This window comes from Manis javanica, chromosome 14 (assembly GCF_040802235.1).
Source record: "Manis javanica isolate MJ-LG chromosome 14, MJ_LKY, whole genome shotgun sequence".
In the NCBI taxonomy this organism is placed as follows: domain Eukaryota; kingdom Metazoa; phylum Chordata; class Mammalia; order Pholidota; family Manidae; genus Manis; species Manis javanica.
Window position 1 is genome coordinate 7,206,524 of NC_133169.1, and position 26,819 is coordinate 7,233,342.

Consider the following 26,819-nt stretch of genomic DNA (forward strand, 5'->3'; position numbering starts at 1 on the left):
AATGGGAGAAATAAGAAGATACTTAGAAATAAGAAATTATACTTCAGGAATTTTTCTTAAGGAAATGTGATGAGCTGTCACTATTGACTGAAACCATGATCTACCCAGAAAGTAGTCTTTCCTTCCTCCTTCTTCTTACAAACACCCACCCAGGGTATGGTTAATTGAGTCCTCAACTTCCCACTTTTCCCTCTCAGAATCAGTGTTCAGAATAAGCAATTACCCGTTTCATTCACCAGGACGAACAGCGGAGCAATGATGAGCTCGCACTGTCCCCTACTGGCCACTCACTCTCTATCAAGGAGTGTATAGTCACTCCTTCCCCTGCTCCCACTCCTGCAAAAGAAAAAAAAAACAAAACAGAATGCCCCACAAAAAGTCAAATGTCTTTATTTTATATAAAAAAAAAATTTTGTACAGTTTTAGTTCCTATGTTTAAGAAAAAAAATCCCTAAAGTTGCCATAATGTTTAGATCCACTGCAAACTGTAAAAACAAGCTTTTTATATATTAAAAAAAAATTTACATTTTACAATTTTCTACATGGTCTCTGCATGCACAAGGTCTCTGTAACCCAAAAAAAAAGAAAAAGAAAAGGAAAGAAAGAAAAGAAAAATCTAGATCCAACAGCTGGAAATTCTACATTTACAATCTCACTTGGAAGGGAACGCAAAAAGCCCCCTGCCTTTCTCGTACAGAACAAATCACAACAATCACACACCAGGACTGAATCCATCAGCAGATGCTGCCCCGTGGGGAGGGCAGAGGAAAGAGAAGACAGACTGACAGACACCACAGAGGGGCGAGGGAGCTCACCTGGGCCCAACAGAGAAAGGGAGATGCACGAACTCTGGGAAATGGACGTTTCAGACAAGAAGGCTCCAGGAATCCCAGTGTCTCATCTGGGTATTTTACCAGGGTTTGCAACAGGAGTACTGAGGTGGGGACGGGGAAGTGAAAAATTAAGGGCTGAAAGGGAAGGGAGTGGAGAGAAAAAAATGAGGGACTACAAGGAAATAAACAAGAATAAACAGCACAAAGAGTAGTCGAGGAGCCAGGGACCAATGGGGACAGCGGCAGAGTGGCGAGGTAGGTGAAGGACTGAGGCACAGCGCCCTGGTGTGGAGGCAAGGAGGACAGGCATCCCTAGGTGACGAAAAGGAAGGCCGAGTAGGGATGGTGGGGATGAGCGAGGATGCCATGTAGTCGCAGAAAATGGAGCACTGGAAAGACCCAGTACCAGCGTCCCCCCATGGTAACATGGGGGTGTGGGGGATGGAACAGGTGAGCACACCCCCACAAGGGAAGAGTGGGAAAATACAGCGTGTGGTGGGACAGGCAAAGCGGGGGACACCGCTCAGAGGGACTGAGTCAGCTGCACACCCCACAGTAGTTGACGGCGTAAAGACAACTTCCCATACAGGAGAAGCAGAAGACGAACACAGCCACACATTTGACGATTCATCCTGACACTTTAAAAAATAATAATAATAATAATCAAAGAAGACAAAGATACCACAGTTCTGACACAAAGGACCAAAAACACTACCATTCTCAGTTGCAGCCCTTAGTGCTTAGAGAGCTGAGGGAAAAAATTATTATTTTAGGAAAAAGGAATGAAAAAATCACAGTGATTAACAACATGGCAGGTTCTTAAAATAAACACTTCCCCGCCCCTAACCTAGGGCAGCAACCTAGATCCCAAATACTTGTCCTCTCCCTGCCCCACCTGGTCCTCAAACCACATCCCACGCCTGCCCACGACGGCAGGGACTCCAATCACCATCCAGGCCGTTCTTCAGGATAGTGAGGTATTTAGCAATGCGACCCAGAAGCGACTCCTCTGAAACAAGGTCTTTGAAGAGAAGGAAAGGACCCCCAGGACAGGACATACTTCACTCAAGCCTATCCAAAAACCCACAGCCCCAGTGCAAGGCTGACCTCCAGGCCCTAAGTCAGCCTGCAACCCACCCTGTGGGGACAAGGTAAGCATTGGCTGAAGAGCCCCTCCTAGTAAGTGGGGTGCGGGGAAGATGTGCTTTTTCAGAAAGGACAGCAGGAGAAACCCCAATCACTAGGCTCCATCATGCCTGGGCAGCCTCTCTGGTGAGAGATCAATGGGATCTTTTCCCAGGGGGCACCCCACAAGGAAAGAACCAATGAGTTTTCCAGTAAAAAGATGGGCCTATAAAGGGCACTCACTGTAAGCTGTTTAGATAGGCCCAGGGGCAGGCTTCAGCCCAGACACAGGAACCTCCTCCACATGGATCCTGGCTGGAGGTATGTGCGTATTTCCTAGTCCTATTCTCCTTGGCTAAAACTATGTAATATAGAGGTGTCTGACTTAAAGTGTCAGATTTACACTGAAAATATGTATTAGAGGGTCAGTGAATTTTGCTCAAATTGAGACCTAAACTCTTGAGATTTTTGATTTGAGTGTAAAGATAATGAAAGCTCAGTGGGGTGAAGAGCTAAGTACCCACAAAAGGCAGCAATCCTGGCCTCTCATCCCCACACAGAGAGAGCCCAGAGCCCAGAGAACCAGGCAGGGAGAGAAAAGGAGGGGACCCTGGCCGGCCAAGGAAAAGAGACCCCTGAGGCAAAGATGTGGACTTAAGGCAGGGGAAGAAGGGGAGCTACTGGCTCCCCACCAGAAAGAGATGAGACAACAGGTCTTTGTGGCTAACAGGAGACAGCAGGACTGGGTGTGGGTGGCGGGTGAAGGAAAGAAACGTACTTGTCTTAAGATCACGGGGTGTGGATCAGGGTCTGCAAACCACTGCATCTGTACAGGAGCCTACACGCCATCCTCCAGTGGGAGGGGGAAACCTGCCCACCAAGGCAGAGATGAAGGTGCCGCAGGTTCTGAGGGCCGGGGTCAGTGGTGTTCACCGGGTTTCTCCACCCTTCCTCAGTGGATGCCCCGGGAAGACCCAGTGGAAGAAGGTGCTGCCCCAAAGCAAAGGATGGGATCTTCCCTTGCTCAGAGTATGTGGAGATGAGGGAGGGAGACTCTTAACAACTGGAAGCCAATAACCCTGGCAGGGAGAGCCCTGACTTTGTGGCTGTGTGAGAGCGCACAGGAGGACCCCCGCCCTGAGAACGCAGGGTCTGTGATGGGCAGGGTGAGCGGCGGGCCGAGTGGATGAACCTGCCGTTGGCAGGCTGTGGGCAGCTGCTGCCCCAGAGGATTCTGGCACGGTGGCTCTCTGGAGTCGGGTCTGTGTCCCCCAGAGACACCCTTTGGGGGGCCACTGGAGGAACTGCTCTGAGCACCTGGGTTCTAGAGAGGGGCTTAGCAGGGCCCTGTGCCCTTTCAGAAGAGAATGTCATCCAGGAAAGGAGGGGGGAGAGGCACCGATTCCTGCAGCGCCTGGGGTGATACAAAACAGACGGTGGGGGACGGAGGGGGCTCCCCAGGTACTGGCGACAGCAGGACGGTCTCTCGGAGTTCACCCCAGGTAAGTGAGGAAGAGGAGAGGAGACAGGGGAGGGAGGGTGAGTTAATTCAAGTAAAAATAAACAGCAAGAGGAGGAAGGGCAGCAGGACTGTGCACAGGCCTGAGAGCCAGGCTCCCCCTCCGCCCTCAGGGGCCCCGCCGTCCCACTCCCCTGCCGCCGCACAATCACACCGAGGTCTCAGACTGCAGCCTCATGACAAACTTGTGCGACTTGGGATCCACAAATTCCTCAGAGAGTTTGAAGAATGGGACCTTCTTGGTGCTGACCACCAGGCTGAAGTCCTGGCGTTTTAAGAGGAAAACGATGCCATCCTTGAGCCCATTGGTCACCGGCTCCTCGCTCACCAGTGTCCACTGCTTGGCCAGCCAGCGCTCCTTGTGGTACTGGATGGTGGGTCCAGCCGCCAGGTACCGCTCCAGGAAGGCCTGCGGAGGGGAGAAGGTGCTGCATGGGAAGCTCCCCCACCCGCCACCGTCCTTCATCCCCTGGGGCACAGCTACCAAAGATAACCAAGACACGCCCAGCTCACTCTTGCACTCGATCTTAGAATGTTAGAGTGGGAAGGGGCCTGAAATAATCTGCTTCAGACGTTTGTTTTATAAATAAGGAAGTGGGAGACACAGAGGTGAGGCGGCTCAGCAGGGTCAGGACTGGGATTTGGCTCAGGTCTTCTGAGCCCTCACCCTCGGCTCTTCCCCCTGCACCAGCTATGACCCAGCAGTGCCTCCCGCACTCTCCCTTCCCCCTCATTCAGCATGTTGTTATCACCAAGCACGGCTGCACCAGAAGAAAGCTAGAGGTGTCGGCTATTCGCCAAGGATGGCTCAGAGGATGCAGTTCTAAAAAGTTGGCAACAGAGCTGAGGGGCCGGTAATGGCTCCGAAAGAGCACAGAGCAAAGAATACCTATGGGAATGGAAGCGGGTAAAGGTGGGGTTTGGGATCTGGAAATTCCAGAGCCCTTCCAGAGATGACCACCAGGTCTCAGCCATTCCCCAAACAGCTCCCCTTCTCCTTGCCACCTATGGGCATGCAGAGATGGGGTGGATGGGGTAGGGATGAGAGAAGAGACCAGAGAAGGAGATGGAGATGAGAGAGAGAGATGGATACAGAGTGTGGAAAGAAGTGGCAGGGCCTGGAGAAGGGAAGGGGAGAGGAAGGGTGCTGGGAGCAGGGCGGCCTACCTTGGGTGTCATGTCATGTGTGATGCAAAATTCAAGGTGCTGCAGGATGCTCTCCATGGTGTGGTAAGGCTGCTGCTTAGTGGTCCGAAGGTACTTCTGCATGGCGCGGGCCATGGATGCAAAGATGGCCTGGGCTGCTTCCCGGGGGTCCATCACCTCCCTGGGATTCTTCTGCTCCTCTTCCTGCAGCCGCTTAATGTGAGTGAAGGCCTCCTCCACTGCAACCACAAGCCTGGGGGACAGGAGAGGTCTGGACCAGATGCCCACATCTCATCTTTCCCTCAGCTCAATCCTCCAGCAGCCTGAGCAAGGTCGGGCCTTTGTGCTGTCCCTGCAGTACCACACACCCATCTGGGGCCAGGCTTTCAGGGCTGCATGTGCATGTGTGCATGTGTGAAGGTGTGCATGCTTGTGCATGGATGCAGTTACAGGGGAAGGGGAAACAGCTATAGAGCTTGGTGAGCCCAGTCCAGGGACTCTTAAGAAGACGATCTAGTGTCAAACCCAGAAAGACAATTAGGATCTGTGCTATAGGGAAGACCAGCATTGCATCAAAGCCTAGGAAAAGCATCCTTAAGTAAGACCTCCCAAATCATACTCCATCAGGTGAAAAATTGATAAAACTATATCAAAAGGGCAGATGTCTGTTCAACCATGACAACATTAACATCAAGGGAAGGGAGGACAGGCAAAAATTTGCTGCAAATCAAAAAGAAAAAGGCAAGAACAGTATAGAAAAACCAGCAGAGAGATGAGCAAACAACTTACAAGAGGCCAGAAAGCCTGCTGCAAAATATACATAGTAGTCGCTTGCTAGCAATGAGAGAATTAACATTTGGTAAGATACTGCTTATCCAGCAAAATAGAAAAAATCCAGAATCCCAGTGCTGGCTGGGATGTTGGGAGTACTCTATGAACCACTGTGCAGTGATAAGATGCCACACAGTGGAGGTACAGACAACACTGCATTTCAAAAACATAACATTAGGGGAAGCAGGAGAAAAGAAGTCAATCTGCATTAAAAGCATAAACACATGCAAAACAACACCAGTTATTTAGAAACCCAGGAACCTGGAAACTTCAAGTATCTTAGGAAGGGACTGGATTCTGGGCTAAGGAAGCATGTGGATCTGTGTACATCTGCAGTTTCTCTGTTTATTCTTTAGCTTCCCCTGAGTGTCTTAGGGAAGCTCCTTTTGAAAAGATTCTATTGTCTCAGGTGAACCAAGGGAAAAGGTTTTCTTCTGATTACCAGCACTGTAACGGGGGAAGGAAAAGTTCCCAGATGGGCCGAGAGTGACGGTGGCAGCACAGGAGATCCAAAGACCCTAATCAGGGCAGAGGTAAAGGGGGCAGGGGACCGCTCCGGTTTCCTTCCCCTGAGGGCCGTTTCTGAGACAAGTGGAGACACACTGGTATGCCACAGAAATGGGGTTTGTGATCTGCGATCTGCAGCAAGGGGCAGCAGCCTCCTGTGAGAAGAGGAAGAGGCTGCCCTCCTTCCCGGAAGCATGGAAATCGAGTAGTAGGAGGGGTGGAGGCCCCTTCCCTGTGGAAATCTCAGCAGCCCATTTTGGGACTTGGCAGCAGAAAGCACCAAAAGAGATTCCTCGGGCAAGCCTTAAGTCCACATAACGTGAAAAGGGGGAAAAGGGAGGTGTGAGGAAAGCAATTGAGAATTTACCGAGATATGGACACTAGAAACCTCGTCTTTTGCATGTAAAAACGTGCCATCTGCTGAATAAGTCTCAAGATCTACTGTGGGGACGTCCACCTCCCGGATTCAATAACTATTCAATAATCTCAGTACATGTCACAGCTATGACTAAAGTGCCAAGCCAGGTGAACTTAAGGAGATGATTCTGGCGGGCCTGATCTCACATGAGGCCTTTAAAAGCAGCGTTTTCTCTGGCAGGTGCAGAAGTCACAGAGCCCTATTCCTGCCAGCCTTGAGGGAAAGCGAACTGCCCATGCGTTCAGGCGACAAGGGTCTGGCTCACCACCGATCAGTGGGCTTGGACGAGGACCCAGGCTCAAGGGACGGTCACGCTGATTTCAGCCTGAGACCCAAGTAGAGGGTCCAGCGGGCCTGCGCCTGACCCACGGGGCCGTGGGATAAAAGCTTCACAGCGCCGAGCTGATGGCAGGTTGTCAGTGCAGCGAAGGACAGGCCGTCCAGGCCGCCCGCAGCCACCCGCACTTGGCAGCCCCGGTCCCCCTCCTGAGCGTGCAGCGCCGCCGGCCCCCGGACCCACCTGGCCCTCCGCTTGCGCACCCGCCGCTCATGCTCCGCCTCCTCGTAGTAGTACTCGTTGTGCCCATTGTCCCGCCGCCGCGCCGCGGCTGCGATCACCGCCCGGGACTGGCCCGCGGAGTTATTGGTGCTGTTTTCTGCGCGGGAGCAGGAAGGAGACAGGTGGTCACCTCGGGGCGCGGCCTCGCTTCCCACTCTGGAAACCCGGAGCCGGCAACCGGGCGCGTCCCGAGGAGGCTGCGCCCACCCGCCGCCAGACCCCGTTCCCACCCTCCGGGCCGCGCCTGGGAGAGGCCGGCAGCAGAGCACGCGAGGGCGCCGGAGAGCGGGTCCTGCACGCGCTGCTCGGTGCAGGGGCTTCTGGAGCTCAGAGAGCTGAGGGCTTAGGATGGGGCTGGTGAGCCGACGCGGAGGAGCCAGTGAGGGACACACCATAGCATAAGGGGGCAGCAAGTCGAATCAGCAGCTAAGACCAGCCACCTGGAGCCAAGGGAAATGACAGAACAGAAGGGGCTGGGACATGGGCCAGGAGAGGAGAAAGCAAGGGAAGAAGGGTGAGACAGGGAAGAGGGGACCTGCTTGGAAAGAGACCAGGAGGGCGGAGGAGCAGGGCCGCTCACCCTCTCCGAGGGAATACACCTTGAAGCCAGACACTTTCTTGGCCAGGACGGACTTGGGCAGGTTGAGGAGGGCAGGGTTGTAGACAGGGAAGTCATGGTAATACTTCTCCAGGATCCACACGGCCACGCGCTGAATGCTGTGGGGGAGATGGCAGGAGGGGTAGGGAGAAGGGACAGACAAGGGGCGCAGGGGAAGGGACACTCAGAGCAGGCTGGCAGGGCAGGACAGGACACAGGACAGGGACAAGCTGCTTCCAAGAAGCCTGGCTCAGGGCCTGAGGCCTACTTACCAGGCTCCCTTCCCCAGGGATGGGCCTGCTAGTCCTTCCCTGCTGTGCTGAAGCCCAGGGAAGAAAGGGCATTGGGCCTGGGTCGCAGCCAAAGGTCACCTTATCCCCTGCAAGATTCCCCCAAGATTCCCTATGGAACCAGGGGGTGCTACTGGTACTCTGAATGGCTGGGGGCATCCTGCCCAAAAGTTTAGGGGGACTGAAGAACTCCCCCAGTATTGTTTCCTCAGAAGGGGGGCCAGCTCCATGGCCAGCTCATCTCAGTGACTACTCAGTCATGAGTAGGCTCATGAGAGGATGTGCCTCCAAGAAAGAGCTAGAAAAGCGATTCCCAAAAGCCCCTGTTCATGGCCATACCTTTCTCCCCTTTGGTCTCCCCCTCCCTAGGGTCCCTGATCTCAAGTGTTCACCTGTTGGCTCCCAACTTAACTCCACCCTTTCTTGCCCCAGAACCCTGCACATGACCCTCCCAGCAAGCAGCCAATGCTGTTGAAAACCCACTAAGCATGAAGTAGTCTACTCCCTCCAGGCAGCCCTCCCAGCCCATCCCCTCCCGCCCCACAGGACCCTCGGCCTCCTCCGCATGCCCATTCCCGCCTGCTCCCTTGTGCCCTCACCTGAGATGGCCCACGTTGTAGAAGCGGCTGGCCCCGTCAGTGGAGCGCACGACCTTGAGTGTGAACTGCGGCTGCAGCTGGCGCAGCTCCAGCAGGACCACGGCCAGGTAGTGCACGAAGAGCAGAGCGTCCACCAGCGACACGGCGAACTGCACCACACCCTGGTAGCTGCGCTCACGGGCGTCCAGGATGCGCACCCCATAGAAGAGCCAGTAGGAGACGACGAGCAGGAAGACGAGCACCATGAGCAGGGCGCGCAGCACAAAGACGCGGGGCAGCGAGGCCTTGGGCCGGCGGAAGAACAGGGCCCAGCTGCCCAGCAGCAGGATGAGCAGCTTGAAGGCCACGGAGATGAAGAGGCCCTCGCAGGCCGTCCCACACGGCTCCAGCTCCTCCCGCCACAGCAGCGGGGGCAGCAGCAGGAAAGCCAGCGGCGTGAGGAAAGAGAGCAGTGCCAGCGTGGCCCCTGCCGCCACACCCAGGTGACGGGAGCAGTCCAGCGGGACACTGTCCTCCATGTCCTTGGCGATGCGCGTGAGGTCATCGTGGGAGATGCTGTGCTCCGAGGTGCCCGTCACCACCGTTGTGGTCTCCCCCCAGTTGTCATCCTACAGCGGGAGAGGCCACAGCAATGAGTGCAGAGAAGGGAAGGAGGAGGGGAGACCGGACAAGGGACGGGAAGACAGGAAGGCACGGGAAAGAGAGAGGGTAATCAACAAATATGCAACCATCGAAATGGTCACTGAGCTCTGCCGTGGGTCTGAGCCTGGCCTCTGCAGGAATGGGCCCTCTGAGTGCTGGGTCCTCAGGGAGATTCACACCAGTCGGCGAGGGAGGAAAACACTTGATGTGCACAGATGGCCCTCAAGATAGAGGGCACAGATAGAGGCTGAGGGAGCTGCCCAGCTGTGACTGGAATCTGAGGTCTGCTTCGCTAGGCAAAGCAATGCGCGTGAGGGCAGGCTTCCCGGGAACTCTGAGCTGACCCTTGCAGGAGGCAGGTGACGTGAAGTTGGGCCAAATCAGTGGTTCCCAGCCCTAGATGCACACATTAGAATCACCTAGGGAACTTGGAAAATAACAGCAATGCCCAGATCCCCTCCAAGAGGGTGTCAATCTTTTTTTAAAAAAAGCTCCTCAGATGATTCTCAGGTTCATCCAAAATTGAGAATCATTGAACTGCATGATGTCTAAGGCCTGGCTACTCAAAATGTGACCTGTGGACCAGTAGTGTGGACATCACCTGGGAGCTTATGGAAATGTGGGATCCCAGGCCCACCTCACATTTACTAAACCTGGATCTGCATTTGAACAGATCCTCATGAATCACTCGAATGTTGAAACTGTCTCAGTGCTGCCCTTAATTCCTGCCAGCTTTCACAGCATTCCATGATTTCAGTAGGAGCTGGGGGGTTCAGGGGGCACCTGGGGACTGAGGCACCCAGAGGATTGTGAGAGCAGGGGATCCACAAACAGGGCCAGGTGGAGCTGGAGCAGGCCCCCTGCAGTGTCAGACTAAGCAGTAAGCACCTATCCTCCAGGCACTCCAAGGTTTCTCGAGAGCCACTCAAGGTTTCCAATTAAGGAGTGACCTGACCAAAATAGTGTGGTGAAGAGAAGAGGGCAGCAGGGGGAAGGGAGGGCAAGGAGGACTGATGAGTGCAGGGCGTAGGGGACATGGTGCAGACCTTGGGCCACTCGGGGTCTCTGGTTGCCCAGCAGGCTCTGCTGGGCTCTCTGGCCGCGCATAGCACAGGGGCTGCCTGTTCCTGGGGGCAAGGGTGTGGACAGGCTGCTCCCAGGTCCTCAGGTGTCCTCCTGACTGTGTGCCACTCAAGCTGTGTCTCCCAGAAGCTGGAAATCATCCACGCAAAAGGCCCAAGACCACCAGCAGCCATCAGGGCCCACACCCTTCATTCCTTGTCAGCCTGGGGATATGGAGCCACAGGCTGATACCCAGGGAATTTAGGCTACAGGACTGAGACTTGGGAGACCGCCTGGTAGGGTCACTGATTAGGGGTTGAGACATCTCCTCTTCCAAGGACGGGAGAAGGGTCTAATTCGAAGATAGAAAGTAGATGCTTTGACCACTTTCAGCTCAAGGAATTGGATCTACTCCTCAAGCCAGTTTGACCCCCAGACATACTGCCTACCCCATCCAAGGATGAAGGGCTTGTAACTCCTCCCCAACAAGTGAGCTAGCTGATCATGTCTAAGGCTCACTTCAAGAACTCAGAAGTCAGGTGTCAGAAGTGGGAAAGAGGAAGAAAGAACGTTCCTTGGGTATCAATCTGCTCCTGAGACCCAGGAATACCCAAGTCAGTCACAGAGATCTTGGTGTGGAGAAAGGAAGTAGGAGTCTACAGCCCCCAAAGATGCTCCCAAGAGAAAGAACAGGAGGAATGAGACGTGGGCAACCTCACAGTCATCTCCAACCTGGCCTCTGCCCCATTCTGGCACTGTGTTCGCCTGCTGACAGCCCTACCAGGTGGGTACAGTGGGCCACAAAGGTCAGAGCAGAAGCAACCCACTTATCCCTGTCCCGAAGAACTCTTCTCACGGGTCCCCACTGTCCCCCCAGCCTCACACCTCCTTTCCCTGAGACCTAGGCTGTGCTATTCTGTAGGCTGACACCAGAGAGCGCTGGAGCTCCCACACTGGAAGGCTCAGGGAAAAGTCAGGGCTGCCCACACCCTGGGGCCACACCCAGCATTGCCCTCCTCCAGATTCCCAGCCACCTCACCGACTGGCATCGGCCCAGAGGAACCAGGCAATTCCCATTGCACAGGACAGGTCGCCCCCACCTCTCTGGATATAAGGAAGGAAGAGGCTGCTGTTCCCAAAGCAATCGCTACTGAAATCAGCCTGAATTCTACTCAAACAGGCTCCTACCTCGGGACCCTAGACGGAAGGAGGAGTGACACAAGGTGCCCTCCCTGTTCTGGGAGACAATATTCCCAGGCCGTTCCCCTCTCTAATGGACCCCCAGCTTCTCCACGGTTCAGTCTGGCAACACCTGGCTGGACCTCATCCCCCTGACACTCACCCGCTCATCCCCTCGCGTGGACTCGTTGTCCAGCAGGGGCTCTCCCGGAGCCTGGATTGTCACTGACTTGTCCCCACGGCTCCCGTCCCGGCTCTTAGAGCGGTGTCGGTCCCGGCGGTCCCTGCAGCAGGAGGCCAGGGGAACAGGCACAGAAGGTCAAGGGGAGGACCTAGGTCTTCCAGGAGCCACCCCAGCCATGCATATACCCACCTCTCAAACACCCCTCCCTCAAAACCCAACACTCCCTCTGCCACCTGTGTCCCCCACAAGCTTGCCCACCTGTGCTTGCGGGAGCTGCGGGAGTGGCCCGACTTGTAGGAATAGCCCGAGTACTGGGACTCGGTGTCCATGGCGTCTGAACGCCGTGCCTTGTAGCGCTCCAGGGCCACAGGTGGGGGCCTTTTGGGGGGCCCCACAGCCACCTCCTTCAGCACCGGCTTCTTCAGGCCAAGGGGCACCTTCAGGAAATCAACTGTCACCCTGAGGGACTCTATTTTGCTGGACGGGTGGGCTTGGCTCAGAGAAAATCAAGCGACGCTCCTGAGGACAGGAAGCAGCTGGTTAGGGGTAGCTGGTGCTCCCTGCGGGGTCAGGGCAGAGAGCAAGACCATCGCCACACGGCAGCTGCAGGAAGCTCAGGTGAGCCTAGCTACTGCCTGAGAACATCCCACACAGGTTCCTGCTCTGTCCAATGGGCCCAGTTCCTCCCGCCCAGCCTCCTAGAAAGAGCAGCCGCAGACTGTGCCAAGGGCTTGGGGTGGAGGGACGATGGCCCGCAAAGGCCACCCAGAATGCCCCAACCCGAGACCCACTGGAGGGTAGATCCAGGACAATCCAGCCAGGAAAATGAAGGCTCAGAGAGGGCAGGTTCTGGCCAGGCGAACAGGCTGCGCCAACAGGGACCTCAGAGAACAGAAAGAAGCCGGCTGCTGTGCAGAGGCTACCCCAGGCCTCTCCTTCCCCCTCCACTCATCTTCCCCACGCCCCTCACAACTTCGAGTGTGCCCACTGGGGGCCACCTCTGACTTCTCTCATCACCATCTCCCCAGCATCTATGTCCAACATACCCATACTTCCTGGCCAGGTCATACACACGTGCATGCACTGGGGGGGGCGGAGTATGGGGTGGAAACTACAGATAATGTGATGGGGGGAGGGAGGAGAAGGCGAGGAGAAACCATTCTCCAAAAGCCTAATGGCCTGAAAGGGGCAAGGTCGTGAGTTTATCTGGCTGTTGGTGGGCTGAGGGGCAGCATCTTCTGCACCTTCTGATTCTGCAGAGGAGAAGGTCCTCACCTTCTCCCCTCTTGCCCAGCTCTCACCCAAATCCTGCTCTTTCTTGAGCCCAGCACCGCTGCCACCTATCACAGTACCCAATGTTGTATCTTTTCCTCTGACCCTGCACCCACTGAGCAACATCACTGTGCACTGAGCACTTGCTTCCTGTCTTCACTCAGGGTCACCAGCTCTTTCTCAGGCACCTTCCGTGGACCATGGACCTGCTGGGCCCTGGGTGTACAGAGGTAAACAGACCCTGAGTTTACAGGCTGGAGGGGCAGAAGGACACTAATCAAGTGAACAGTATGAATGACTCATCCTGGGAAAGAGAGAAGGGGAGCGCAAGAGACAACACTGGGAGTGGGGAATCCTCCACACTGGGAGAGTTCTGGAAAGATCCTCCAAGAAAACGATACCCAAGCCTGAAGGACGAGCAGGAGTTCACCAGGAGCAGAGAACCATACATGGGAAGGCCACAGGCAGCAGAGAGCTCAGTGCATTTAAACAACCAGAAGTGGCCAGTGGAGCCAGAGCTGAGGACATGAGGCTGAGTAGGGACCTGAGGGCAAGGTCCCCACAAGACCTGGTGGGCCTGGTGACGAGCTGGGGTTTTATACTAAGAACAGTGGGGAAGCCTGCGAAGGATTTTAGCCACACACGTACACGGACTGGAAAGGGGGGAAAGCAGACATAGGAAGATGAGTGAGGAGGTGAGTGCAGCCGTGCAGGCATGGATGGGGCAGAGCGGCAGCGGAGGTGAGTCACATGTCAGGCACAGGCCAGGGCAGGATGAGTAGGACCTGAGGGCTGGCTGATGGGGGAAGGTCCAGAGTCTCTGGTCTGAGCAAGGGACTAAGTGCTAGTGCAGTGAGGAGGTGGGGACGACTGGAGAGGAAGACCAAGAGGCAGGGGCCACAGGGCTCAGTTCAAGGCCAGGAGACGTGGTGGGGTGGGCAGCTGGTGTCAACGGAGCTGGACTCGGAGGCACCTGAGCTGGAGGTACTGACAGTGCACGAGGCCCTGCAAACAGACAGAGTCACCGCAGGAAAAGAGGAAATGCGAGGGCCCTGAGACCCCCAGCATGCAAATGTGCCCAGAGGAAAAGGAGCAGACAATGGGGCTGGGAAGGTGAGGCCAGAGGAGCCGGAAGACCAGGAGCCCGGGCTCTCCGGGCAGCCAAGAACCGAAGAGCGTTCTGAGGTGGGAATAAATCAACCAGGTCAAATACACCGAGAAGTCAATTATGTGAAGAACTACAATTGCATCGCTTTGTGTAGCTGTTAACTTTCCTGCAACCACACTGACCGACTGACTCATCAGCAACTTGAGAAGAAGACACATGACTGACACGTATTTGTGCCCACCGCCTCCTGTGGGCACACGGCAAGTAATGAATACCCCCCACTTCAGTGAGCCTGCCTCTTCGGCTCTCAGGGAAACTGCAGCCACTGTAGGGAGATGAAACCCACGCTAGGTCCATTCATCCATCCCCCTGACAGAGCTGTGTGAAGGCAATCCATGGCCCAGGGATGTTTGTCAACATCCCCACATCGCGGCAAGTGTGTGATAATGACACACTTGGGGGCCCCAGACTTAATACCTTAATAACCCAACCCTAAACCTTTCTGAAAGCCTTTGCCATAGACAGGGCCCTTGTTCATCACCGACTGCAAATCCCATGTTGGGCCCCTCTACCCCATCTCCTGAAAACCCATTCCTCTGGGTTAGTCCTCAATATTTAGGCAGCTCGCCTGCTCATCTCCTGCTGTGGTTCAGCCTGTTCTTTCTAGCCCTCCTCCTAAAAACCAGATTTCATCAGCAGGATCAAAGAGAGCAAGTGGGTTACACCACAAGCCGAGGGGAGAAGTACAGGAGCAAAGGACTTCCCCAGAAGGGCGCCAAAAAGAGAGACACACACAGAACCGGGCTCCCCACCTCCTCAGCTTCACCCTGAACACATCTGCCAGAGCCAATGGCAGAAAGGGCATGGGATTTGCACCCCAGGCTTTGCATTCAAAACCTGACTTGCCCACTGGTGGGCTGTGTGACCACGGGCAAGTTACTTAAGTTCTCTGTGCTTTGTAGCTGGGTGGGCTCATTAGCAAAATAGGGGAAATGATGATATATACTTGTTGAGGTTGCTATGAGGATCCTGGGGGTGAAAAAAGTGCTTTAATAAACTGCTCAGCTAGTAATTAGTTAAGCAATTAATACATACTGGCTCCAGGTCACTTATACTCTTCCTCCGAGACTTGGGAAAGAGGTGGTATAAATAAATCCTGCTGTTTGGATGACTAAATAAAGAAGTCTCCCCCCCCCCCTCTCTTACACACACACAAACCACACACACCCTGATCAGAACCACCACTTCAAACACACCCAGGAGGGAAGCTGATGCCATTGTGTTTCCTCTGCAGATAAATTTCAAACCAGACAAAGGTGCCAGTCCCCTCCCAACCCTTTGTTCCAAGCTGCTCAGCCTAGAGCCCCTACATACCCCCCAGCTACTTATTAAAGACCCAACATAAACCCTGCCCACCACCGGCCTGCTTCACCCACCCCTGCCAACCCAACTTGCGGATCCAGAAAACATCAAAACACACTCCTCCCTCCCCTACAAACCAGGAGGTTGGAAAACAAACCCCACGTCTGAGACGTTTGCCTGCTATGCCCTCAAGTACCCCACATTGCTGATCCTAGCACTGGGGAGGCTGAGGGGAGGGACGGGAGGTGAGCACAGAGAAAGGCAGAAGCGTCCCTGGCTGAATCAGTCTCAAGAATCAGGGATTTGGAGGGTCTCCCGGGTGGGCCACGTTCCCAGGGAATAGAACGTGGGGGAGGGATCAGTGGATGAGATCAACAAGTGGAAATGTCAGAGGCGTGACGGAACCAGGAGGGAAGTCCGGACACAGTGCAGGGTGGGGAGGGCCCGGTTTGGGGGCTGGGAGGCAGTAAAAGGGAAGGTGCCCCATGGCTTTCACCTTGCCCCCACCTGCAAGACACACCAGCACCCTCACTCAGCCCCCTGCTCAAACCAACCATGGAATATCTGGGGTTAAAAGGAGGCCAGAGAGGAGAGAGGGAGGGAAGAGAGAGCCCATCACAAAAAAGAGACCCTTCTCCCCTCCAAAGGCCTTTCAGAAATAAAATTAATGGAATGTGTCTCAGTATCATCCCAAGGGGATTGGGGGGAGGGCTGGGGGGAATGTGGGGGCTTTTGTCCCGGCTGCCCAGCTTCTCCCACATTGATCACCATGGCAACCAAAGCCCCCTGTTGCCTAGGTGATGGCAGCCAGGTCCTGGAACCCATACCCAGCATCCAAAGCGAGGGAGGTTATTGGGGGGGACGGGGGGAGGGACAGGGGGAGAGAATGGGGTTTCTCCTTTGGCGGCCCCAGCTTTTGTCTGAGCTCTGGGATCAGGTTTCTTCAGGAAACAATTGGAGGCCTCTGGAAAAAATACACTCAGAACCTGGCAACAGGCAGAGGAAACTAGGCCCTGGTAGGGGGTTGGCATTGGCCAAAATGCAGACCAAGGCTGGACCCTTCCCCATTGCCCCACTTGGAGGAGCAGCTTAAGTGGACAAGACCTTGGACGCAGACCGGGGCACTCCCATGTGGGGCACCTGATAAGGACCAATGACCAGCCAGCTGCAGCCGTAATCACCACCTCCTCCTCCCGCTGCTCCGGCCCTGGGTGGAGGCAGGACAGAGATGACGACGGGGCTGGGGGACAGCACCGTGGGAGCCAGGGTCACTCAGCCAGAGAAGAAAAGGTGGGGATGGGACAGGACACAACATGCACCTAAAAAGCGTGCCTATTGCTCCTCATCTCTCCTAAGGGCAGAGCTGGAGGTGCCAGACTTGTGGGGCAGTGGAAGGCACTTGGGTTGGACTTAAGGCTGGACTTCTAGCTGGAGGGGGAAAGAGGACATCAGAGAGATCAGGAAGCCAAACGTTCTCTTCCAATAGGGCCACTTTTTAAACAAATGGCCTTCCAGGTGCAGGGAAATGGACATGACCACCTCTCCAGACCCCTCCTGCAGAGGAGTCTGTGGGCCCTCGCCCGTTAAAGGGCCCTGATTCCTACACAAGAGCGGGTATTACCGCAAATGCCCTCTGCCTCCTGTTCCACTGCAACCCATCAGTAGGTGTGGACCTGTGGGCGCCGCCCAGCCCCGTGCCTCCCTAGCTTCACCTGCCACAGCCCTGATGTCCAAGGATATCAAAGTGGGTTCCACCCCACGTGCTGCAAGCCCACCTTCCTGGGAGCACCAGGAGTCCCACCTTCCAGCCCAGTATCCAAAGAGCTACATGTTCGTCCAGATTCGGTGAAGTGCTCGATTCAGCCACCCTGTCAGACACCAGTGGGGGCGGGAGGTGTCGGTGTTCGGGGAGATGCAGGCACCAGCCATGGCTCGCATGGAGGAGAGAAGGTGCCAGAATCTCTGTGCCCACACCATTCCCCTGCCCGCAAGGGGAAACAGTGAATGACCTGCCCAGTGCTCAGCAGGTTCCAGCACTAAGCTGGCAGAGGCCATCAGGCCGCCCCAAGTTCCACAGATAAAAAGGTGGGGCCCAGAAGAAGGTGGCTAGCCCGGGGACACAGCTGAGGCAGCCCATTTTGGCATCTTGTTAGACAGACCTTAGCACTGCCCTGTGGCTCTGAGCTGTGCCCTCCCCACAGTGACGCCAGCTCCCTCCAGGAAACTCCTTCGGGGTCCGGGAGAGCCGAGGCTCCGGGGACAGGAGAGAGAAACGTGCTGGCCCCAGCTCTACCTCTTCTCACCAGTGATGAAGGCACAGAGACTCGAGGAGCATAAGTCCTGAAGCTCGAGACCCAAGGGCGCCTGCCCTTCGAAGGGGGGGTTTCTGCCCTGCCATCCGCCACTCCTGCCAGGATCTCGGGGGTCCCTGATCATCTCATCCAGCCTCGGGCCATGCACAGGCCTCCCATCCCAGGACGCCCAGGCTGGGGTTTGCCTACCATGAAAAGAACCCAGGCCCTACACGGAAGATGGGATGGAGATTTTGCTTCCCCTCATTCCTCCAGCCTGAGAAGGGCCCCGGTGTCCTCAGGCAACAGTGCTTCCAGGAAGCCAGAGAGAACAGCTGGGTGTCAGCAGGCTGAGGGGCAGGGGAGAGCGGGACAGGGAGTCCAGGAGCTGGCACAGGTGCCCCGCCGCCCTGCTCACCAGCCGCCCTCCCAGGATGGCCCCAGACATGAGCTCACCATCCTGAGCCCCGGGGCAGGGGGCAGGATCCCTCTCCTCACTGGGCTGGGGCGCAGGGGAGGGGCCATGCCCCCCAGGCGGCTCTGCTATCTGAGCAGCTGCCCCGGACCCCAGCGCCAAGAGCACCACAGGGAAGGGCCCAAGGACCCCCCGGGACACCTGAACTTCCATTCTAACCGAACTCTCATTCTAATCTGGGGCAGCCAGAGCCCCTCTCCACCTATTTCCTTGATTTCTCTCTAAGATAGCAGTGAGCCCGGGTACCCTCCCAGCTCACAGACACACTTAAACACACACACATCCCACCCACACACATAGTCCCCCTGAGACCTGGAATGGCTCCTGCCTGCCCCACCCAGCTCCACCCACCCTGGCCAGGCAGGTTCTGTAGAGACCTGCTCTGCCTTCTCTCAGGCACCCCCGCCCCTGCCCAGCTCTCAGAAAAAACCTCCCCCACACACAAGCGCACGCATGTGGGCGCACGCGCGCACACACACACACACACACACATACACACACGCCACAGCCCCTTAGCCCCCAGCTTCCCCCAGACCCATTCCCAGTCAGTCTAGAAGGGCACGCTGGGTGGGGGGGAGCGCGCAGTAGAAAGGGTGAGTAATCCCTCTGGCATCTGTCCCAGGTGGAGGCCTGAGGGGAGACAGGATGCTGGCTGGTGAGAAGGTAACCAGGGCTTCTAGGTGCCTGGATGTTGTTCAGTTTCCACCAATGGGCAGGCCCCACAATTCCCAGCCACCAGGCTCTGGGCTTCCTCCTCCCTCACTGAGGCAAAGGATGGGCCCCTACCTGCCCTCCAGGTAGAAGGCTGGAGGAGCCAGCCAGAACCGGCACCCCCAGTTGTGCCCAGGGACAGAAGGTGGACAACGGTGGGTGAGCAAGCTGTGCTGACCCACAGGCCACCTTCTTGTGCGTGCCACACGCCCACCACCCACCAGCCCCCACCAAAAAAACAAAATGCCTCCCTCTCATTTGTAGTCTGCTACCCTAGGTAGGCCCCAACTGTCTCTGACCCCAGGAGCCCTTCCAGGCCTGCTCATCCAGCCTGTGCCTGGAGTAGAAGATGGAGCAGCTCCTTGGGAAGGGGGTGTCAGCCAACCCTAGGCTTGCACATGGATGCAGAGAGCTGTGATGTGGGGAAAGTGCCAGCGAAGGCTGGCTTGCCTGGGAAAGCAGCAGGGTAAGCCTACAGGTGCGAGATGCAGGGGCACCAGGTCTGGGCTTCTGAACATTCTGGAAACCTTCTCCTCGTGCCTTAGCCCAGGGCCTCGGATCTGGCCAATAAGCCGGCCTCTCACGGGAAAACTGGGCCAGCTGAGAAGCCGAAGGAAGAACTACCTCCACCCTCTCGACAAACCCACCACCTGAGGCTGGCACTCTTTCTCAAGGGTCTCAACATCCCCCACCCCCCTACACCTGACACCCCACTCCTAGAGTAAAATAGGTGACAAAAAGTCTTTCTTTTCACACTCAGCTGTTTTTTTAGTCTCTGCCTTCACACCTTGAGCTCAGTACATAGTCCTGACCAACCCCCATGTACCCTAAAAGTCAGAGCCCCCCTTTGCAGACTTACCTACAAGCACACATTCTCTTTTGGCCAGGGCTGGGGAGCTCTCTGGGGAAACCAGGGGTCTAAGGCATGGTGTTAGGGGGTTGCTGGAAAGCTCTATGGACAATGAGGGCCAGGCACCTCCTAATCAAAAAACATGACCCCATGGGCTATGGTGCTCAGAGTCCCCACGTGCCAAGCCGCCCAGAAGAGAGGCAGCCCCACCCCACGCTTGTGGGAATGAGGGGGCCCCCTCCTTCTCTCCTCATGATCTGTGGACTCATGTCCACTTTCCAAGAGATAGGGAATTATTCAGGTTCAAGATTAAAGGCAATAATGAGCAAAATCATACTAACTGGAATAAAAGTAGGAACAAGTGGAAAGAGCACTTTGGGAAATAGAAGAGCAATGAAGTCAGACTCAGCACCGCCTCTCAGAAGCCATGCAATCCTAAATGAGCCTCTCTCCTTCTTTAAACCTGTTTTCCTACCTGTAAAATGGGGATAATAGTGCCTACTTCAGAAGGTTAAGAGCTTTCAATGAAATAACCTATATAGAATCACAGAGTCAGGCATGACAAATACTCAGCAAAATATTAGTCCCCACACCTTTTCCCTTAGAGGGTGTACAGCTGAGCCACTCCACTTCTGGTTCCCACGGCCTCACTCTGGGAGACCCCAAGCCAAATAAGGGGGAATCTGCAGACTTACTTACAAGCACACATTCTCTTTTGGCCAGGGCTGGGGGGCTCTCTGGGAAAACCAGGGGTCTAAGGCATGGTGTTAGGGGGTTGCTGGAAAGCTCTATAGACAATGAGGGCCAGGCACCTCCTAATCAAAAACATGACCCCATGGGCTATGGTGCTCAGAGTCCCCACGTGCCAAGCCGCCCAGCAGAGAGGCAGCCCTCTGGCTGCAGTGTTGGTGCCCCCCAAGCTTTGACCACACCTAGGCACTGCCTGAAAGAACAGCCGACTTCCCACTCTCTGCCTCTTCCCCAGGGGCTCCTGGATCCCCCTGCCTCTCTCCTCTCTTCCCTCCTTCCACACGTACAGTGAGGCAGGGGCTGGGCAGCAGTAACCTCCCACTCTCCTGCAGGCACTAAGCCCAGCTGTGTGTGCAATGGCAGGGGGAAGGGGCCTGCGGCCCACCCAGCCCCCAGCTCCTTCCCCCTCTCCCCTCTCACTGCCCCACCCTGATTACCAGGATACCCTCAGCTCTGCTGATTTCGAGCCCCACTTCTCCCATACCCCTTCCCAGCTGTCATGTCTGTAACTACCAGCCTCACCAGAGGCATCAGGCAGGCACAGCAACACCTCATTTCCAAAGGGCCCCACCACACAAGGCCTCTGCTTCTAGTCTGCTCCAGGTGGAGAAAGGGGTGGGAAGATTCTCCTGGACCCACCTCATTTCTCTCCAGACCACAAGAGAGCAGGTGACAGAGGGCTACTCAAGTCAGATCACCAGGAGACAGGATGAAGAAGGCTCCTGGGGTTGCGGGATGAGTATGTTTATTCCCGGTCCTTTTTATCACCTGGACCTCCCCATGACCAGGGTTACCCACCTGGAGAGGGTAAGAGGAGAAAGTTCAGGTTAATTCAGAGAGAGGGCAAGCTGATGCCCAGTAAAATGGGAAGCTGGTTCCCCACAGTGATGAGCGTAAATGCACAGAGAAGGGAGCTGCCCAGGAAAGAGATGAAAAGAGCAAATTTTTTAAAGCGCCACCTCCCACCCAAATCCCGAGAAGAGGCAATCATAGCCCACCCTCTCCTGTCCCTAACCATCCCTACCAACCCCTCAGGGCTTCATTTTACAGGGAGGGAAACTGAGGCTAAACCCCACTTTATACTTCAAGATCCAATCACACCGAACTGCATTCGGCTCACCGACCCCACCACCACCCCAAACCTTCTAGCTCATGCTCAGCCTTGACCCGCAGCCAACCGCTCCAGCCCCTCCTCGTCTGCCTAACTCATCCGTCAAATCCAGCTGAGGTCCATCCTCGCATGGAATATGATTCGGCCAGGAAAAGGAATGAGGGTCTGCTACATGCTACAACATGGAACCTTGAAAAGATTATGCTAAGAGGAGGAAGCCAGACAAAAAGGTCACATGATGCATAAGTCCATGTGTATGAAATAGCCTAAATCCATGGAGACAACACAGATTGGTAGTTGCCAAGGGCAGGGATGGAAGGATTCAGGAATGGAGAGCAATTGCTTAACAGGTACAGGTTTCCCTTCCGGGTGGCGAAGATGTCTTTAGATAGAGCCCATGGTGGCATAACACTGTGAATGTCACTACATACACTAACGTACTAAGGGTACTCAATGTTCACTTTAAGATGGTGAATTTTATGTTATGTAAATTTCACATCAAAAAAAAAAAAGCGAGCTAAGGGCACATCTCCAGGTACCTTGCCTGGCCCACCCCAGGGCCCAGCACTCTTGCTCTATGTTCCAGTGGCCCCCTGACCACACTTCCACAGAGCGCTCGCTGGGCTACAGTGAATCGAAATGTTCATGCCCTTCTCCCCTACAAAAGCCCGTCTCAGTCTCTCCTCTAACCCCTCACACAGTGCCTGACAGAGCAGGCAGCCCCCAACGGGATCTGCCAGAAGAGCAGCTCTGCTCCCCAACCCAGCACTCTCACACTTAAAAGTCAGCAGTCAGAACCCCAACCATTCCAGCAAACGTCACCGAAGGCTTCCTGTGTGCCGGGCACCATGCGATGCGCTCTCTATTACTTCATGTAATCCTCATAAACTTACACAGGAGGGCCTATTCTCAACTCCATTTTACAGGTGAGGCTTCCAAAAGTTACCGACTCTATCAGAGGTCTCAGAACAAGTGGCAAAACCAGAATTTAAGAGGAAACTGAGACCCAGGGAAAGAGGCTGCTGGGGGACCCTGGGATTCCTTGAGGAAGGCCCTGTCTGGGGCTAACTAAGGGTGGCGTCTGAAGACACGGAAGAGGCTGAGGAATGGGGTTTAAGAATTTGCCCAACGTCGCACCACTATTTCCAGCCAACTCTGTCAGGCTCTCCGTCTGGCCTCACAGTGCGGGGAACCGCTGAGAGAGGAACAAGCTAAGAAGACTGGAGGCCCTAAAATGCAGAGGGAACGGGGGAGGCCCCCATCTCGCCCCTCTTCTCCACAAAGGTTCTGTTAGCCAAGTCCACGCCCCCGCTAACTGGAAGAACCTCTTAGAAACCAGATAAGCAGATCAAGTCTGTCCCAGCCCAGGGCGAGGGAAGGAGGCCCTTCCTCAGACCCAGACCTCAAGGAGCAGAAGGAACAGAGAGGGGGACACCAGAGAGGAAAAATTAGAGGGGGGAGAAGGCAAGAGCAAGACAATGGGAGAGGGGGGGCCAGGTGGCCACTGGTTCCAGCCTGGAAGTGCTTGGAGAGAGGGCACTTCCTACTGTCTAACCACAGCTCCTCCCCTCGGAAGAGTGCCCCCACCAGGGTAATGCATCTGGCATGCCCAGAGGGTACCAGAGCAAACAAGGTGCCCTGAAGGCCAGAGCCCCCATCCTACAGGCAGGTGCCCCCCTCTCCCTAGGGACCCTACCTTCAGACGGGCTCAGGTTTGGGGGAACCATGCATTTTTTTTTAATCCAGTGTTTTCCTACTCTGCCTTTATTCCTAGTCCTAACATTTTCTAACTCTCACTACTATCCCTGGGGCCTTAGGAAGGTGGGGAGCCCTGAGGACTAAGGAAGGAACATTCCAATCACACTGCCCATTAGAGACTCAAACATTCCAATTCCAATTACTCAGAGACCTTAATGGGCATGTGTGATCACAGCCTCAGCTCCTAAAACTGGGGATCTCAGCCTAACCTCTGGAAACAAGAGGGAAATGGCTGAGAAGGTGAGATGGGCACAGCCCCTTCCCTTCACCCCAAAAGAGAAAGGACAAGAGAGAGGAGACCGAGAGGGAAAGGAGGCAGTTTGCTGCTTCTCTGGGGAGAGATAGATCCACTTCCCACTGCGATCAAGATGATGGATATGGTCTGCGATGGGTGCTCGCCCCTTCCCCAACACAAGGACAGAGCCTTCTTGCAAGCTGGGTCCCTGTCCCTCAGCCTCAGCCCTGGCACCAGACCACAGCTCCATCCCAATCACGCCTGTGAGAAAAGGCTACCATGGGAGACACCACACAGACACACTTGCAGAAACTCTGGAAACAGCTCCACCGGCCTCCCCAGGGCTCCCGTGCCGCCTTCTCAGTCCCATGGACAGAGAACCTAAGTTGTTCCGGACCGGCTCTCTTTCCTTCCAGGATGCTCCTTCCTCCTGCCTCCATCCTGTACGTCCTGTACCAAATCCCAGGACCTCGCAAGATCCGCAGGATCCTCCAGGCAGGCCGGAGCCTAGAGACAGGCCAAGTCAGCGGGCTCCGAAGCAGCAAACTCCACAGCTTTCAAGACAACTGTGACCTGCGGGGGCTGAACTTGGGCTGGAAAGCCAAGAATGTGTCCTCTCCACACACCCCAAACCCTGTGGAGGGGGAGGAAGTCCCTCTTATTCTTCTCCCTGACTCCTCCAGTGCCACAGATTCCTCCAGGACAACCAGGACCCCTGCTCTCTACTTCCCAAAACACACACCCTTCTCTAGGAAAAGCCACCTCCCCAAACAGGTACCTCTTCAGAGGGCCTACTCACTGCCACCCATAGGTGTCAGACACTGAAGGCACTACCCTCGATCCCAGGGCAGGACCGTCCAAGAAGCCTCAAAACCCCCCAGACAGCCCTCCCTTTGGGCTTCCTGCCAGGAACATCTGTCTGCAGAGGCAAGAGGTACTATACCCCAGCACATCGGAAACACAAACACCGCCTAAGCTGGGGGCACACTGGTCCTTGTCCCTCATACAGGTCACATGCAGAACAGATTCCCTCCCACCCCTTTCCAGTACGCAGGTGCACACACACCTATCCAGGTATGTCCCATTCTGCTCCTACACACCCACCTTCCTCTTTCCTATAAGCCCCTCCCCAGTTCCCACACACAGACACACACCCCTTCCCCAGAGTATGCACACAAATACATAGCCAAACACACAGCAGATACCTGGTCAGCTGCTCCCTGGGTGCACACACACTGGGGCTCAGAAAAACACCTACACCTTCAAACCCAGGGGCCCACCTGCAGGATCCTGCAGCACATCAAGGCGCATATACAAAAACAAAGAATCAAGCACACTGATCCCCCACCAACCCTCTAAAGCTCACTAATGCAGCTCCTACAGCCCCCCAGATGGATAATACCAGTAGGGAGAGGGATGCTGGCGCCTGTCCCCTGGGCCCCACACACACTGCGAGGGTCTTCCACCGTCAGCCCATCTTGAGCTGCCCATACACCCCCTCTACTCTCTGCGGCCGGCTCCCCAGACCCCCACCCTGAAGGCATACCTACCCCCTCCCTCCCCACACTCCTGAGGGGTGTGTGCGCCCCTAAGCACGCTCACCTTCCAAGACCTCCAGATTCCCATCTCTCCACCGCCTCTCCCCCCACCTCTAACACACGTTCCCAGGCTCCGGCTTCAACCGGCTCCCCTGGGATCATTAAGGGCCCTGCCCGAGCCCCAGGCCCAGGAAAGTCCCCGGCTCTCCAGGCCTGGGCTCCGCCCCCTCCCCAAGAGCACCTTCTCCCCAAAGTTGGGGGGCACTCTGCCGTGCAGTGGGGGAACCGATCATAAAAGGGTTGCTCCGAGCCCCCCTTCCCCCATAAGCTATCCCGCTCGCTCGGGGGCCAGGCACCCCGTGGCCGCTTGCAAGATTGTCCTCCTTTTCTGCTTCTTTTTTTTCTTTCTTTTTTGTGCAAACTTTGCCCGCGCCCCCGCGCCCGGTACTCACCCGCCGCTGCGAACTGCCGGGTGGGCTCGGCGGGCGCCTAGCTCGGCCCGGAGCCTTTGTATCCGCAGCGCTCCGGGTCGCTCCGAACTCCGCGCTCCAGGCCGGGCAGCGCGGACGATGGCGGGTGTAGAGGGGGGCTGCTGAGCCTGGTCACCCCCTCTCCGTCCCAGACCGCTGCCTCTTCCCCCTCAAGGCCCCGGGGGCAGGGGGCCAGGGGGGAGTGGGGGTCGCTCAGGCTCCCATGGCGGGACCAAGGATCAAGAAATCAGGGATCAGGAATCAGATCGGGAGCCGGCAGCAGAGCGAGGAGGGGGCGAGGGGGAGGGGATGAGAGCGGAGGGGTGCAGGGGGCGGGGGCGCGCGCGCTCCCGGGTGCCGCCTCCCGGCTGTTCCTGCAGGCGCCGCCCCTCCCGCCGCCGCGTCCATTGTCTGCGGCCCGGCTCTTCCAGGAGTCGCCGCTCCCCCAACCCTTAGCCTCCAGAAGCCCGGCAGCCCTGCTGGATCCTGGGAATCAACGGCGGGTCTGCGACCCCAGCCCTGAACGGTGGCATGGGGACCCCTCGATTCCTGGCCTTGCCCGCCCCCCCCCCAAGCCGGAGCTGTTTCCTTCGAGCCGCCTGGCGGAGACCGATTCCCTAGACCCCCGGGATGGCGGTGTTCAGTTCTTTAGGGCCACAGACCTGGCTACACAAAATCAGTGGAATCTGGGAACTGGAAAGATTGATGTTTTTCCCCCTAGGGCTGCAAGAAGGGAGAGTCATCCTTGATTTTAATTAGTGGAGAGAGACGCTCCCCTCTTCCCAGGCATACGGGGATTTCCCTGACAGCAGCACCACCATATCCCCCCCGCTTACAAAAATAATTTAATTACCCAGTGTTCTAGCTGCGAGCGGCAGCCGCCCAGTCGGTCTGGGGCGCTCCCTCATTAACACTTCTTCCTCCCCTCTGGTTTGAGAGTTGGGATTAATTACAAAGGGAACCCTGCCCTGGGGGAGCAGGGGAGGGGGAGAAGGCGAGGGCGCCGGGAAGGTGGATGGCTGGGAGAGGGGCCCTTCTCCCAGGAAACCTCCAAACTCATGGGCCAGTTGGTGCCCTAACCACAAGCAGGCAGGACTCTTGGCCCCAAGGGCTTCAGATGCCCTGGAGTGAAGGGTTCTCCAGAGGGACTGTGGGGATCACATAAAATCCCACATAATCGGGGCAGTTCTGCCTTTAGAGCATGCCCAGAAACCACTTGGGGTTCATGAAGTGGGGCAATAGCTGTGAACCCAACAAGAGTGACACCACCGTAAAAGTCTAGGCTGTGGGAACTCCATGCTCTCCTGGGAGCAGGAGAAAGCAAAGTATTATATTATCATTAGTAACATTGCTGTGCAACCTGGCACTTACCTACAGTAGTAACCTCCAAAAGTAA

General features: G+C 55.9%; 1 protein-coding gene across 2 annotated transcripts; it reads right to left on the bottom strand.

Moving 5' to 3' along the window:
- Nucleotides 1-265: 265 nt before the first annotated feature.
- Nucleotides 266-25,725, bottom strand: VANGL2 (VANGL planar cell polarity protein 2). 2 transcript variants are annotated; one of them, XM_037023966.2, is made up of 9 exons: nucleotides 25,406-25,725; nucleotides 20,951-21,109; nucleotides 11,751-12,011; nucleotides 11,472-11,592; nucleotides 8,426-9,033; nucleotides 7,519-7,655; nucleotides 6,900-7,035; nucleotides 4,645-4,876; nucleotides 266-3,886 (listed from the first exon to the last, which is right to left on the bottom strand). In XM_037023966.2, the coding sequence occupies exons 3-9, from the start codon at nucleotides 11,819-11,821 to the stop codon at nucleotides 3,626-3,628; spliced, it is 1,566 nt and encodes a 521-aa protein (XP_036879861.1). In that variant the 5' UTR covers nucleotides 11,822-12,011; nucleotides 20,951-21,109; nucleotides 25,406-25,725; the 3' UTR covers nucleotides 266-3,625. The 2 variants fall into 2 exon arrangements, with proteins under 2 accessions (XP_036879861.1, XP_036879860.1); XM_037023965.2 differs by lacking the exon at nucleotides 20,951-21,109.
- Between the last annotated feature and the right edge of the window lie 1,094 nt (nucleotides 25,726-26,819).